The sequence below is a fragment of the Enhydra lutris genome, unplaced genomic scaffold, assembly GCF_002288905.1.
Source record: "Enhydra lutris kenyoni isolate GAN:26980312 unplaced genomic scaffold, ASM228890v2 scaffoldscaffold7, whole genome shotgun sequence".
NCBI lineage: Eukaryota > Metazoa > Chordata > Mammalia > Carnivora > Mustelidae > Enhydra > Enhydra lutris.
The window spans coordinates 1541633-1558556 of record NW_019154091.1 but is presented as its reverse complement, the minus strand read 5'-3'; the positions used below and the strand labels follow the sequence as shown (position 1 = coordinate 1558556).

General features: G+C 38.8%; 1 protein-coding gene across 1 annotated transcript in view; it reads right to left on the bottom strand.

The window, feature by feature from the left end:
* LOC111141951 (chromosome unknown C12orf42 homolog) overlaps nt 1-16480 on the bottom strand; it is an 83601-nt gene extending 67121 nt beyond the window's left edge. Inside the window, 3 exon segments of the mRNA XM_022494833.1 lie at nt 15971-16039; nt 16428-16442; nt 16445-16480. Coding sequence (XP_022350541.1) covers nt 15971-16039; nt 16428-16442; nt 16445-16480 — 120 coding nt within the window.
* Between the last annotated feature and the right edge of the window lie 444 nt (nt 16481-16924).

Sequence of the window (16924 nt, the reverse complement as noted above, 5' to 3'; positions counted from 1 at the left end):
GGAACAGCAGAAGTAGGAGAAATGGTAACATGGAACTTGATGGGAGAAGATGAAGATCAGAGCCTGGCCGTGGCAGCCCTACACCTCCTACTTGCAGCTTGACTGATGCACCAGTGAGGAGGAACTGGTGCTTCAGGCCACGTCTATCCTGTGTTTCTCTATCTTCTACATTGGCTTTGATGACTTTTTGACTGATTCCCCATGCCTTAACTTTCCTCTTGCATTTTTCTTATGTTTTATTCTTGCCTTACCTTCTGGAATATGTTCCTCAACTTCTTCTTGCAGTAATCTGTTAAACTATTTACTTTTAACAGGCATATATTTGAGTCCATGAACACTTTCTGTTTGTTGAGGGCTTCTTTTTTAAGGACACAGCTGTTCTTATTTCATGGATTTTCTCAGAATTCCCCAGAAGGTACTAATTAGATATCATCTTCTGGCTTCTGAATTATATCTGTTTTTTCCAATGCCAATTTCTCTATTGGGTCTTCTTGGTTCTTTTTGTGCAATTGGTTTCCCTTAAATATTGGCAGTTCTTGGTACAGGCATACCTCTTTTTATAGCATTTTCTTTATTATGCTTCAGAGATATTGCATTTTATACAAATTGAAATTTCCTGACAACCCTGCATAGAGCAAATCTATCAGCACCTTTTTCCCAACAGCATTTGCTCACTTGGTGCATCTGTGTCACATTTTGATAATTCTTACAATATTTCAAACTTTTTCATTATTCTTATATTTGTTATGGTGATCTGTGATTGATGATTACAACTTGCTAAAAGCTCAGATGATGGTTAGCATTTTTTAACAATAAAGTATAGTTTAATTAATATATATATGTGTTGGGTTTTTAAGACATGATGTTATTGCACACTTAATATAGTATAGTGTAAACAACTTTTATAAGCACCGAAAAACAATACAAATTTATTTGACTGACTCTATTGTGGTTTTCACTTTATTGCAATGGTCTAGGACCAAATCCACAATATCTACAAGGTATGACTATATTATGAATAAAAGCCTAGTTGATGAGTTTCCTTTCTCTTTGTGCAGTTGTGCTTCTCTTATTGGAGAATTCAAGTCTTTTTCCCATGACCATGAGCTTGGTAGAGGTGGTCAAGGCATTTGAACTGACTGGCTTCACTTCTGGGTGGGTGAGCTGGCTGGGGCTCCTCCGAACACCAGAATGAGAAGGCTTCATTCTAAGGAACCAATTCCCACATGAGGAGTGTAGGTCCTCACCCATTAAAACCTCTCACTTTTTTTAGAAAAACATATGTTCCAGTTTTGTCCTGGAGAGAAGACCCTGCCTGCAAATCACACCTGCCTTCTCATCAATTCCTGGAGATTTTTACTTAATTAGGGAATTTGGAGAAAAGAGCTGAGCATGCTTAACTCAATGCACTCTCCTTTGTCTTTGGGGTCTCAAAAAGCAGGTGATTCCAGTCTGCTTTTAGTCATGAGGTAAGCCTATCAGGAAGAGTCTGTTGTTTCCCACCCTCGGGGAGTTCTGCCTTTTCCAAGTTCTACCATAGTAGTTCAGGCAAGGCTGCCATTTTGCAGGTCAGAACAGAAAGCCCACGTTGCCCAAACACCTAAATCACATTCCTAACCTATCTGGTATTTCAACATCTATCAGCCAGCTTCTCTGTCTTCTCACTGGTTCAAAATTCATTCAAAGAAGAGAGGAGTTTTATGTATTGATCCCTTAGACCTCAGGATAAACATTTGTCTGGCTTTTTCATTTGTTTTGTTTTCTGATCTATTCAGCATCAAACCAGTTCTTTGCTATGTGAGGAGGCAGTACCCAGTAGAAAATGAAGAGAGAGACCCCCACTGTCTCCCCAATTTTAGGCAAATATCTTTGTTTCTTAACCTATGGAAACATCTTAGGTGCCATTTTCCAAATTCAGCTGTCTCGATTCACATAGATGCTATGAACCCCTGCGGCCCTTTCTGCAATTTGAAAATAGAAATGCCCTCCTGATACACTCCCTAGAGCCATTGTGAGGAATTAAACTCTTAGCAATTTGGCTAGATCTTCCCTTTGGTCTCTGCACTATTGGTCTTCCAATAAGAATTGATGCAGTTGTTTAAACTTCAAGAGGCAAGAAACATACTGTTGCTTGGGACAACTCCTCCACTTAATATTCCTATTCTGTTTATGAGAAATATAAACAGTACAACTAAAATAAATCTATTTTTAAATTTTTAAAAGTAATAAATGCCCACTCTAAAAATCTTAAACAGTATAGAAGATTATCCCAATGTCACCACTTTCAAGAGGTAATTAACACTACGAAAATGTTCTTGGTTGCTTTCAGAAAGTTTTGATGCATGTATAGTATGATTTTACACATACACTCTTTTTATGCAAACGAGCATGATGTAAGCCAAATAAATCTGTTCCTTCATGGTTCATCCACTTCAGTACCCGTGCCACATTCAAAAGAAAGCAAGCTTAATCCCTACATCCAAAAACTAGTTGGAAAGCAAGTAAAATCTTCCCATCAGTAATTTTTTAAGAAATAATAAAAGAAGTATTGCGTTACATGGCAAACAGCAATGTGTTCTGAAATTGTGTCTGTTATCTTCCCCTCTCTCCTCAAAGTCCTGTTCTTCACAGCATGGTAGCTTCCTCTCTCTCTCTCTCTCTCTCTCTCTCTCTCTCGCTCCTCCCCCTGCTTCCTTCCCTCTGCCTTTCCCCCACCACACACACACACACAACTTTGTCCCCCCCACCCCACCAATAAATCTCCTCAAAATTCAATCCATGCTAGTTTTAGTTTTCCCCTTTCCTCCTGCCTCTTCTAAATATAATTTTATTCCTTAGGAGCTTTATTTCATTCCAAAGTCACTAGCCTTCCTAGGATTCTCTCAGTTCTTCTCTATAACCATTACTGGATTAACCCAGTAAAAGGTCTGACATGGCTGGTGGGCCCAAACAACAAAGACATTTTTCTCTTCCAAGGCCAGTGGAGAGGTCAAGGATTTTGAACGTACACATGCACTTGTCTTTGTCACCCTTCTCACAATATGATACTTAACCGCCTACAATTTGCTTCTTCTGCTTATTGATTCATCAGGGGTATGTCTTCTCATCAGCACATAGCATCCTGCCTCATTCTTTTAAAGGCTATAGTATTGTATAGTGTTAAGAATGCATTTAACCAGCCCCTGTCGATAAATATTTTCTGAGTTTTGGCTACCTCAGCGAATGCTGCAATGAATAAACTTGGTTCTCATATTTCTTTATACGTGAGAAAATGTAGATGCATGCTCTTGGCCACCATTTGACTTGTGTTTCTCTGGCTCAGCTTCACATAATATAATAATAAGTAATGCATGTTATTTAAATGAATTCTTTAAATTCATTCTTTAAATGAATAAGGTGGCAAATTACTGGGAGTGTGAAAATAAACCACAACCAAGGTAATGTAGTAGTTGGACTTGTGCTATGGGATTTAATCTCTACTTAACTTTTTTTTTTTTTTTTGAAAGAAAGAGAGGGCACGAGCACAAACATGAGCAGGTGGAGGGGCAGAAGGAAAGGGAGACAAGCAGACTTCCCAGTAAGTGGGGGGCCCGATGTGGGGCTGGATCCCGGGACCCTGAGATCATGACCCGAGCTCAAACCAAGAATCAGACACTTAACACACTGACCTGCTTATGTACCCCTCTACTTAGCCATTCTTGAATTCAACTTTCCCCACCTAAAAAATGGGAACATATTTTTAAAAACCATTGAAAGATAAGATGAGGTAACATCAAAAAGTTGCTTAGCCCGGGGAAATGTAAGCTATTTTGAACTGAAATCATACATCCACGTAAATCATTTAATTAAGTGAGGTCTGGGTGCTGTGACCCTTTCATGGATTGGGAAAATTACCAGAAGTGCTTGGAAGTCACAATGCCTCAAATCAGGAGGACATATTCATGCCTCCAGGATTTTGAAGAGTATTCACAGCTCTATTATGCTCATTGTTATCTCCTTCGATCTTCCGATGATAATTTTAAAAATTAATTTTTTAGGTATCTAGTTTCTTATTCTTCAAAGATTTATATGACAGCTATGTGAGCATTCTAAGTCTTAGGGAATTTATATGCCATTATAAGCAAAAGTTTTTATGAAAACATTGCTTACATGCTAGGTAGTATTTAAAGCCAGTATGTTTCAGGGGCGCCTGGGTGGCTCAGTGGGTTAAGCCGCTGCCTTCGGCTCAGGTCATGATCTCAGGGTCCTGGGATCAAGCCCCGCATCGGGCTCTCTGCTCAGCAGGGAGCCTGCTTCCTCCTCTCTCTCTACCTGCCTCTCTGCCTGCTTGTGATCTCTCTCTGTCAAATAAATAAATAAAATCTTAAAAAAAATAAATAAATAAAGCCAGTATGTTTCTAACCCTAGGGGATACAAAAAAAGTAACTGAATATAGTGGAAAGATCTTTAGAGCCATATAGACCTGAGTTTAAAGCCCAGCATGCATGCATGCATTCATTCATTCAACAAAATTGAAGTGGTTTGGATGCCAGACACTATCTTAACTGTGGGTGAACAAATTTCCTGCACTGTCACTTAAAAGATATTTAAACCTCATCAAATAATTTAGCTTTTCTTTTTTTAGGGTGCAATGCCAGCTCATAAGTTTTTCATAAAGGCACCTATAAAGTGCATAGCAGTGTTCAGTAAATGTTGGTTTCTTCCCAATTTAAAACTGGAAATTTTCTTTCCCAGTTTAGCTCCTTCCCAATTAAGGGCTAAAATTTTAAGATAAGCCACAAACATATTAACACACTCACAGAACTTAATGAAGGAAACATTAGCCCATAGAAGAATAAAGAGCAGAATAGTGACATCAAAACCAAGTTTAAGAATTTAGAGATCCTAGAGCCTAGAACAGGCACAAAGCCAATACTCAAAAGTGTCTATTGAGTCAAGAATTCAAATAGAGTCTCACATTTGATGAGAGGTAACATAGCATGCTAGGAAAAGTTCTGTAACAACAATTAATGGGCTCAGGTTTGAGTGTACAAAGAGTGTGGTCCACCAGCCCTGTTTCCTTGGGCAAATCAGGACCTCCTCCAGCCTCCGTTTTCTCACGTAGAAAGTGAGAAGTTTGAGCCGCATCCATCCCAAGGTACCATTAATTCCAGGTAGAAAATACGTGTCAAAACTTCAGACTAGCACTCTGAAGTTTATTTGCACAGTCTGAAGTTGAAATGTACATGTGTCTTCCACCTCCCATCACCTTCCAGAGATGATTGTAAGGGCCCAGAGAGGTGGGTTTTATCAATATGGCTCTGTTTTATTTTTTACGCTAAAGTTTAAAGTATAGACCAGCAAGTTAAGAAACAAGTGTCACTGCACACACACCAAAAAATCCATTTTAAAATCTAAAGACTAAAAATTAACCAGTCACGTCATGTTTTTAGCAAACACACTTACCATTGTGTAGAGTTTTATTGTCCCCTTGGTGAATAGAAGTCTTTAAAAATGTATATGCCTAGAACTGAATACCATGTCAAATCTACGGGCACCGCATGTTTAAACACCTGCATCTCATCATTAGCCCTTCATAATATTGTTAAACAATAATTATACTTATGATGAGTAATGAATCCAAATATATCTTTCCTTGAGATGCACTCGTTCTTGTGTTATATAAGTAACCCATTAACAGAATATGAAAACTACTCAGGTAAAACAGATTCATAACTATATCCAGATAATACTCAATAAAGTTTTTTTTTAAGATTTTATGTATTTATTTGACACAGAGAGAGAGATCACAAGCAGGCAGAGAGGCAGGCAGAGAGACAGGAGGAAGCAGGCTCCCTGCTGAGCAGAGAACCCGATGCAGGGCTCGATCCCAGGACCCTGAGATCATGACCCGAGCTGAAAGCAGAGGCTTAACCCACTGAGCCACCCAGGCGCCCCTCAATAAAGTTTTTAAATGATTATAATGAATTGTAATGATGTCACCTTCTATATGAGTGAATCCTTGCCTTATTTTTTCTGAGGATAATCAATTTCATCATTTCTGTTTACCAGGGTTCTAAATTTTACCAGTCTAGTCAGAATTAAATAAACCAAAAAAAGTTTTCCCTTGAAATTTCACAAGTTTAGTTTGATTTTTCTCATATTTGAAAGGAAAGTGAAAATCTGAGGTAAAAGCTAAGCTTGACTTTGCTTAAACCAGCAACATTGGCTGATGGATGTACAGAGGCCTCCACAGGAAATAATCCACCTACTTCCCAAAACAGAGGACAGCATGTCCAATCACTGTGATCAAAATAGACCAGCCTCAAAACACCTTCAACGTCTTAGTCTATAAGATTCAATACCAGTTAACTTCCAAAAGTCAAAAACAAACAAACAATAGGACAACAGTTTCATTCTTTTTTTTTAAAAAAAGTGGAGTGGTCTCATGAGAAAGAGGGGCATAAACAGTGCCTTAGTCAGAAGGAATAGTAGTAAAAGCTAACATGCGTGACAGACTTTCCACGTGTGCCAGCACTGCTCAAGGCAATGTACATTAAACCCACAACAGCCTTATGAGATAGGTGCTATCATTATCCCATGTTACAGATGAGGAAGCAAAAGCAGGGGAAGATGAGGCATGGGAAGATGAGGAAGTTACGGCATCTCATAGGGTGGAAAGCAGCAAAGCCAGAATTGAACTCAGGCCATCGGACCCCAAGGTTTGCTTGTATCATCTCCATCTTTCACCATTCATTCCATTTGCCACCCATTCAAACAATAGCCACCTGAAAGCAGGTGCCAGCACCCTCAACATCACATTGCTAAGGAACCCGGAATATAGTCAAGGGCTTGATGGTAATTCCAAACTCGACTCTGGAACTGAACCACTGTTTTGGAAATCCATCCTGTCCTGCCCCTCAGGTTTTCTCTGGCTTCTTTCATCCTTTCTCAACACTCTAAAGCCCTGAAGCTCATTGAACGACATCACCTCTACCATGAGTGAAGGAGGCTGTCTAAGCGCTCAGAGTCCTCTGCCACTCACAGTCTTCCTGAAATTGTTATTAATGTCAGGCCTTGATGCTCAGGCACAAAGTGTGTATCACAGAAGGAAGTTAAGGTGATTCGAGTTCTAGCAACCAGTCCTGCAGTGTGGGATTGCTTATAAGACGCAGAGCAGAGTGCAGTCGCCCTCCCTCTTTCATGAAGCAAGGCAGCTTTGAAGTGGGTTGAACACCCTCAGGTACCCTGAAGTTTTGCCTGAGGCTCCAGGTGTTAGACCTGGGAGGAGATCTTGAGAATGAGGCCAGCTGCCTGGGCACTCTTCCGGCAGGAGCCCCATCTCCTGAGAGAAATCCACGCCTGCAAACTTGTCTGCAACCTCCAAGAAGCCCGCTGAACAGTCCTGTTAAACCAAAGTCATATCCTGCCACTCACAGCCCTCCAGGGGTTCCTCATCTTATTCAGAGTACAATCCCCATTGGTTTCTTCCTGAACCGAACAGGACTGGAACCCGCATAGATACAAACAGACAGACAGGCTGAACAGGATCTGGCATCTACACAATGGTATTGGCCAATTCAATACGTTTTTTAGCATAAAAAGGGAACTTACTGACAATTATCCTGAAACGACAGGTATAAACCTGGACTGTCCAGGCAACAAGGAAGTCCTCTTATCTCTCATTTCATCTAGTACTCTCCACTCGTGACTTTGCTATTCCCTCAATATCCTATCCTACCTTATTGTTTCAGGACCTTTGCACTTGCCGTTCTTTCTGCCTGGAATATACTTCCTCTATATGTCATGACTTTCTTAACTCGATAGCCCAAGGACCTGTTTACCAGTTCCATCCTTTCTGTTTCAATGAATGAAAAATACAGAACTTCCCTTGAGTTCCCCTCTTCTTTCTACCCGATGTTTGCATATTCATTCAGCAAGCCATCCGATTAGTTTCTGACACTGGAGCCACAGACTGCACATAAGTATAATCATACAATAATTTTCCCTTAGCATAATGTTTCCAAGGTTCGTCCACGTTGTAGCATGTATCAAAACTTCATTCCTTTTTATGGTTCAGTCCATTGAATGTATATACCACAGTATGCTTATTCTTTCATCTATTGAGGACCCTGGGTTGTTTCTACCTTTTGGCTATGGTAAAGAGAGCTGCTACGAACATTGGCATACTCATATCTGTTTGAGTCTTTTTTTAAATTCATTTGGGTATATACCCATAGTGGTTACACCATTTTACATTCTTACCAGCAATGCACAGAGGGTTCCAATTTTTCCATATTCTTTTTATTTTTTAGATTTTACTTATTTATTTGACAGAGAGAGAGACAGCAAGAGAGGGAACACAAGCACGAGGAGTGGGAGAGGGAAAAGCAGGCCCACCACGGAGCAGGGAGCCCAATGTGGGGTTTGATCCCCGGGTCCTGGGATCATGACCTGAGCTGAAGGCAGATACCTAATGACTAAGCCACCCAGGCACCCCTAATTTTTCCATGTTCTTACCAACATTTGGTAGTTTCTGGTTTTCTAATAATGGTCATCTAGTGGGTGTAAAGTAGTTTCTTACTGTGGTTTTGTTTTGTATTTCTCTAATGACTAATGGTGTTGAGTATCCTTTCATATGTTGATTAGCCATTTATATATGTTCTTCACAGAAATGTCTATTCAAGCCCTTTGGCCATTTTTAAATCATATTATTTGTTTTTTGTTGTTGAGTTGTAGGAGCTCTTTATTTATTCTGCATATTAACCCCTTATCAGATATAATTTGCAATATGTTCTCCCATTCTGTGGGTTGTCTTTTCATTCTCCTAATAGTGTCCTTTGATGTACAAAGGTGTTTAATTCTGTTGAAATCCAGCTCATTTTTTCTTTTGTTGCCTGTGCTTTGGTATCATCTTTAAGAAATCATTGCTATACTAATGGCAATGAATGAGAATTTTTCCCTGTTTTCTTCTAGAATTTTAACCATTTTAACTCTTATTTAGGTCTTTGATCCACTCTAAGTTAATTTGCATATCTTGTGTAAGGTCCAGTTGCATTTTTTTTCATGTGAATATCCAGCTCTCCTAGTAAAATTTCTTGAAAAGACTGTCCTTTTCCCCATTGAATGGTATTAACATGCTTGTCAAAAATCAATTGACCATATGTGTGAGGGTTTATTTCTGGGCTGTCAGTTCTATTCCATTGGTCTATATGTTTAACCTTATGAGTGTACCACACAGTTTAGATTACTATAGCTCTGTAGTAAGTTTTGAAATCAAGAAGTATGAGCTCTCCAAATTTGTATTTTTTCAACATTGCTTTGGCTATTTGGGGTCCCTTAAGATTCCATAGATTTTAGTAGCATGAATTTTTCTATTTCTTAAAAGGAAAAGTTGGGATATTGATCAGATTGCATTAAATTTGTAGATCACTTTGGACAATGTTATCATATTAGTAATGCCAAACCTTCTAATCTACGAATGCAGGATGCCTGCCCATTTATTTGGGTGGTCTTTAATTTCTTTCAGCATTTATTACAGTATCCAACATATAAATCCTAATCTTCTTTGGTCAAATTTATTCCTAGATACATAAATGGAATAAATATGTAAATAGAACTGTTTTAATTTCCTTTTCACTCTTCTTTGCTAGCATCCAGAAACACAACTGGTTTTTGCATTTTGATTTTGCCTACTGAAGCTTTGCTGAAGTTGTTTATTAGCCCTAACTTGTTGAATCTTAAAATAAATCTGAGAAAGGGACACTGTCAAGGTCCAGGCACTGACATCAGCACCCAGACTCATGAATTAGTAACATGGGAGGTAAGGGCAGGAAGTTCTTTCTCTTTCTGATGCAAGTTCAAGCGTCCCACAGAAATGACAGCAGTGCAAACTGTGGCATCTCATTCTCAGTGGTGGAGGTGATGTAGGTGGCCACCGGTATCGATCAGCTGTACCATGTTCTTTGAGTCACTCTTCCAGGAAGCCTATCCCCAGATCTGGTTCTGTGGCCCTCCCACAGATCCTGTGAACCACCCAATTTTATTTTGCTCAATCCTTTCTCTGACGAATCAACCAGAGTCAGCTTCTGTTGAGTGCAAATAACAATCCTTTTTGGTACACTCAACAATGGCACATGCCCCCATTCTGTGATCCTAACTTTTCTCTACAGTACTTACCAGTATCTGACCTCTCAGTGTATTGTCTGACTCTCACACTAGAATGGAATCTCCATGAAGTCAAGGTCATTTATTTTGTTCACTGCTAGAAGCCTGAAACTGTGCCTGGTATATATTGCACTTAATACAGTTTGTTGAATGAATGAAACACCTAACCCTAATTAACTCATTTTATGCTGACAACAACCCAGGTCTGTTAAAAGGCAAAGCATGAGGTATTCATTCATAGTTCTGTGCCTATGATTCCACCTCTGCAATGAAACACTTTCCAGCTCTGTGTCCTCTGACTCTGGGCAGAACACATTCCTGGGCACCAGCAGAGTCTCTAAGAGGACCTCCCCCAGGGATGCAGATATGCCACCTTTGTGTCATTTCTGTAGGACACTGACTCTCCACTTATCCTCTGGGCCAGTTTTTATCAGTTTTGGGTCAAAGTGAATGGGCATTCCTCTCCTTCTCTCAGATATTCATAGTGGATATTGGAAAAGGCAAACATTTCTAAAATTACTTAGAGGCCACACTTAAAAGTCTGCCGAAGCACTTTAGTTGAACATAAAATGTATCCCCAGATCATCTGAGCCACAGCTGGATTCATTTCCTGCTGAAATCACAGAGGAGATAGAGAATCAGCTTGCTACCGAGGCATGCTGAGATGAAGACACACCACTTCTCAAATAACTCATTCATGGAAGATCTAAAAATGCCTTCCCTGTGCAAATCTAACTCACACACACCTGCTGAGGAACAGATGCTCTTTTCTAGGTCATAACTATCATGACCCGCCCTACATTTACCTTACTTTCCACAGTCCTCAGCTCACCCATGACTAGCTACCTCCTGGTTCATTCCTTCAAATGTCTGTTTTACCACTTGCTGTGGAAATGATCCATTGCAAGGTTACTAACTTGTTTTATGACTGCCTCTACTGCATCTTTCTCCACTCGAATCCACGATAGCTTATATACAAGCCTTGAATAGCTCATGACTTTAAAATATGTGTTTAGCGTACAATCACTGATGTGGCTCCGTGATTAAAATAGGGAACCACTTAAAGCCATCCTTTCCAGAAAGCAGTATGTATTCTACTATGTTCTATCAGCCTATTCTTTTTTTTTCCTTAAAGATTTTATTTATTTGAGAGAGAGAGAGCACAAGCAGGCGAAGGAGCAGAGGAGGAAGGAGAGGAACGGGGAAAGAATGTCAAGCAGACTCCGTACTGAGTGCAGAGCCCATCACAGGGCTCGATCTCATGATTCCGAGATCATGACCTGAGCCAAAACCAAGAGTTGGACGCTTAACCCACTGAACAACCCAGGTGCCCCCATCAGCCATTTCTTGAGCTCACTGTCTTATTATGGCTTTATAAAAATTTTGGTATCTGGTCAGAAAGTTTCCACTTCTTCATATATTATTCTTCATAACTCTCTCATTTACTCTTAGTCTTTTATCTTTCATGCAATTTGTAGGACCCACTCTAACTTCAAGAAAATTCCATGATAATCTTCTCACTCATTAGCATAGCATGTCTTCCTTTATTCAGACCCTCCTTTACATATACTTAAGTAATGTTTTATAATTTTATCCATACATGCCTTACAAATATTTTGTTATATCTATTCCAAAGTAAATTATAATTTTGGTTTTAATAATTTATAAGTTTTAATATTATGAAATAATTTTAGATTTTGAAGGTTATATAATCAATATTATCTTTTTTCCCCAAAAAATCTTTTTTTATATCTTTTTTTTTCTTATATTTCATTGCTTTGGTCCCCCAGGACATTTTTTAATAGAAGCAATAATAGTAAACATTCTTATTTTCCCTTACTTTAATAGAAATGCTTCCAAAGGCTCCCTATTAAGTCTAATTATTTTTTCTGTTTTTTATAGATTTTTATAGATTTTTTTCAAGTTAAGGAAGTTCCCTTCTATTCCCACTTTTCTAGAAGAGTTTTTTTTTCCCATAAATTAATGTTGACATATCCACTGGGATGGTTATATGATTTTACTCTGTAAGTCTCTTGCTATATATCTCATGAATTGATTTTTTTCATAAGAAACTATTCTTGTATCCCTGGAATAAATTCTACTTGATTATGATATATTTTATTGTATACATTATTGAATTTGATTTTGCTAGTATTTAATATAATATTCTTCATAAATGAGATTAATCCATAGTATTCCATTTTATTTTAAAAGTTTTGCTAACTTCAAAAAAATAACTTAGAAGAGGCTTCTCTTCTTCCTCCATATAAGGATTACCTGACATTTGAAATTTTAATAACTCAGCTCCAAAACACTTGGCCTGCTATTTTTGAGAAAATTTAAGAAAATGGAAATTTCTGAATATTGATTCAATAGTGTGTTTTTAATTGTTCACATAAGTTATTTATAGTATTGACTCCAGGTTTTATAAGTTTCCCTTGTATCAGTACTTATGTTTCTCTTTTCATCCATAATATTGTTTCTCCTCTTTTTTTTTTTTTCCTTGATCCATCTTGGTTGGTTTATCTATTTTATACACTCCTTCCAATAACAAGTTTTTGATTTTGTTAATTATCTCTAACTGTATTTTTTGGTTTCTACTTTGGTGACTTTTCCCTCTAACTTTTTTATCTCCTTTTTCCTGCTTCCTTGGAATTCATTTTGTTGTTTGAGTAACTCCTCCTTAAGTTGAATGCCTCACTAATGTTCAACCTTCATTTTTCTCTATGATGACATTTAAAGTATAAGTCTACCCCTAAGAACCACTTTAGCTGCATCTATCACTTTTAAAATTATTATCATTCCATTCTGAGTATTCTACTTTTCATCATTATTTCTTCTTTGGCCCATGAATCATGGGCCAGAGTAATTATTTTTGGAAACCATATTTTGGGTCATATTGTTATTATTTCTGTGGCAAATACTCTTAGGCACCTACCCCCACATCCATTCTCCTCTCATCCTCTATGATGGAACCCTACTTTGAGGTTGATGTGCCCAGTAAGTGGACATTTCCCTGCCTCTCTTGCACCAAGGTCTGACCATGAAACTAAGTTCTAACTACAGAGATACTAAGTACTAAGCATCTCAAGCTTAGCATTCTTCAAATGCAACCACTGATGGTCTCCCTCAAAAACCTATTCTCAAGATTCTCACCACCTCCACCACTATCCATCCCAGTTTTTAGGCCAAAAGTCCAAAACTCTTCCTTGATTTTTCTTCACACCCCATATTTAATTCATTATGATAGCCTATCAGCTCCATCTCCAAAATATTTCTGAAGTCTGACTACCTCCTCCAACTCATTCAGCTGCTACAAACCTAGTCCTAGTCACTGTCTCCCCTCTCTGATATAATCCAAGATTTCTTAACGGGACTCAAGGACTCTTATTTCCCAAAAATTCATCCTGCATACAGTACCTACTGAACCTATTCAAGAATAAACCAGATCATTTCACCTCCTGCTATAAAATAAACTCTCATTACAGGTTCTGCCTTGCATGTAGAAGACAAAGTCCTTTCACTGGCCATGAGGCTCTCTGTGCTCTGGCCCCTGCCACTGCTCCATCCACTCCTTCAGTCTCCACTCCAGTGCAGTCACATTCTGTCCACTCTTCAGTGTTCTAAGCCTGATCTGTCTCAGTCTGTCCTTTCTGCTTGGAATAGTTTGCCTCCAAGAACTTTCTGTGAACCAGAATGTTACCTGGGTGTCCCCTTCTCACAGCTCTGGACTAGATTCAAATATCACCTTTTTACAGAGGACTCCCCAGACCACTGTACCCTAAGTAAAGCCATATACTCCTGTCACCCACATCATCTTTGACCTGATAACCCCTATTTATCTTCTTCACAGCATTGCAGTTTTCACTACCTGCAATTACTGTTTTGTTTTTTTTTTTTAATTCTCCATTATTTACATTCCTCATTATATGACAGGCTCCTGGAAGGCAAAGAGTTTTTCTTTACTGTTGCTTTCAGAAGAGCCTTCTGACCAACATAGGTGGTCAGTAAATCTAATATACAATGTATGGAATTAAAATATATACACATACAAATATAGATCATTTGATATATAATATATGGCAATATCTAATGTTATATGAGATATGTTATATATAGGATATGATGTACAAGATATAATATACAACTTATATAATATGCAATAAAGTGTATAGTAGTCAGTATAATAAAACAATGACAAGTAACACAGAAGTCTTTAGAAGATACACATCTCAAAATCTCTTAGTCCTCTTCTATAATTCCTCCAAAGTCACACAAATGCAGAAAGAGAAGGAGAAGGAAAAGAAAACAGAGAAAGAAAAAAAGGGGACAAAATAATTTGAAAGAGGATCCAGTTATGTCAACCTCCTGATCTCATGTAGGCCTGCACTTGCTTCTTGGTGCTTACTTAAGCTGTAAGAGGAAGAGAGTGCTAGGCACCCAGGTGGCACCTGTCTATAAGCTTGAGAAGCGTTCTATCTCTATAGTATAAGCTAAATAGCAATCTCCAATCCTCCCTATCATGTGTGTCACTCCTTGTCAAGTGAATGAGCCTGTGATCCCCTTCCACGAAACTTTGCCTTCTTAGAGCCTTAAAGTACTAGTGGTGAAATACAGGGACTTCACTGGGGTCTGTTTCCTCCTGAACACAGTCCATGCGGGGAGTCATGGAATCCTCTGGTTAATTGTTAAGAGGCTCTTGAAGCCCAAATGGAAAAATGACTGGTAGAAGAGCATATTTCAGACACCTTATTTAGATACATTCTGTGCTTTAGTGGTATATAAGAACAGTTAGAAAACCAGGTCACATTTTTCAACTAGGTCATGTTTCTCCTCTTCCCACAGTTGGCCTTCTTCTTTACTCTTAGAATATGATTTTTCACGTCTCTTGATTTCTTCTCTTGAATATTTGCAGTTATCATATGCTACTTCTCCACAAGAGGTAATTTGGAGCAACCCTGCTCCCAGATTTTGGAAAGTAGAGACTCTGGAAGACATAATTAGCATGGCCCTCTCCACACATGCTTGGGACTTTCTGATTTCCTCAGTGTCAGTGAGCTGTGTGGTCCTCTCCAAAGGGTTTTGCCATTCTGGTGTGGTAAATAGGAAGGAAATGAAGGCAATTAGAGCCCTTTGGATGTAAATTTAAGTGTTGGCTGAAAGGTTTTTTTCTTTCCAGATCCTAATTTTGTCCACAGAACTCTGGTGGGAGGGAACCTGGGAAGTTCCCACAGCTCCATGACAACTGGACAGGCCAGCCATGACGACCATCTCCACGTGCACATTGCAGTCATTTATAGACATGCATTTGCACACTGTAGCAACAAACACTCACAGTGGCTCTCACCAACAGGACATCATTAGCAACCAGTGGGTAGAATATGGGATGGGGGAAGAACATGTCAGTCTTTCTGACCAACTGACTAACATGTCAGTCTTTCACTTGATGAACTCAGTCGTTTATTGTTATTGATTATATTAGATGGCATTATTGTCCTAGTTTCTGTATGTTGTGCCACACACAAGCACTGCACACACACCTAACGTGCGGTGACTTCTACTATTGCTTATCCAATGAATAAGTTATTTTCTCAGTTACATAATCCATGTAGAAAAGATAAAAATGTACTGTAAATCTCAGACAGAGATCCAAAATTCCATAGGATATGTCTTTTAATGTTCTCCTTATTTTGAAATTTAAAAGAAAATATTTCCCAGTTATAAGGTAAAAACAAAATACAAATTTTCTTATGCATCCAGCAACTGAAACCAAAACAATTCCACTATGGACACCATTCTGCATAGCACCACTCTACTTACTCACATTTGCATGGGATATGTTCCTCTCCCATAGGGTTGCAGGTCTCACAATGGAAATGTAGCAAGAGGATTTCTGAAAGGTTTGAAACAAGGCCCTTAGTATCACACCAGTAATTCTCACAAAGATATATTTCCATTCCTGCGATAATTTTTAGGGAGACTAAGAGCTAATTCACTTGAACAATGGCTCTTCATTCATTGAGTACCTGATATCATCCAGAACACGGTGCTAGGTGTTAGGGGAACAACAGTGAGCCCTGACAGACACGATTCCTACCTTCAAGGTCCAGAAGAAAACACAGGCAGTAGCTAAAGAATCATACCAAAAAATGCAAAATCTCAACTGGAACAAATGTTATGAATGAGAAAAACGAAGTATTTTGAGAACCTTGTAATATAGTAGGATGAAATAGATTTAAACATTTACATCCTTTGCCATGTGGCTTTGAAGTCCTCCCCACCTGAGTAAATGAAGTATGTTTCCTTGTCCCATTGATGTTGAGCTAAGCCCCATGACTTGCTTTAGCCAGTGACATGTTCACACATAACAGGAGCAGAAACTTTAAGTGTACACACAGGGTTTGCCTTGGCCTCTTATGTTTCTGTCTTAGCTAGGGGAAAACAAACAAAAACAAACAAACAAAAACATGCCCCAAGTAGTCACTGGTCCCAGAACAAGGAGACAAAATCTAATAGACTAGACCCATAGCCTTAAGCCAGTCCCTGCTGAGCATAGCAGAGCCATGGCCAACAAGCAGACCAGAGAACACAAATAAGAAACAAATGTTGCTTGTTGAAAACCACTGATTTTGGAGTTGTTTGCTGTGCAGAATTATCATAGCAGAAACCTGACTGATACAAATATACAATACCTACAATAGGTCCATTTGGGGGTCACCCCGAGGATGTGCCAATGGTATGGAATCCTGGAACTTTGATACTAAAATATCAAACCTCA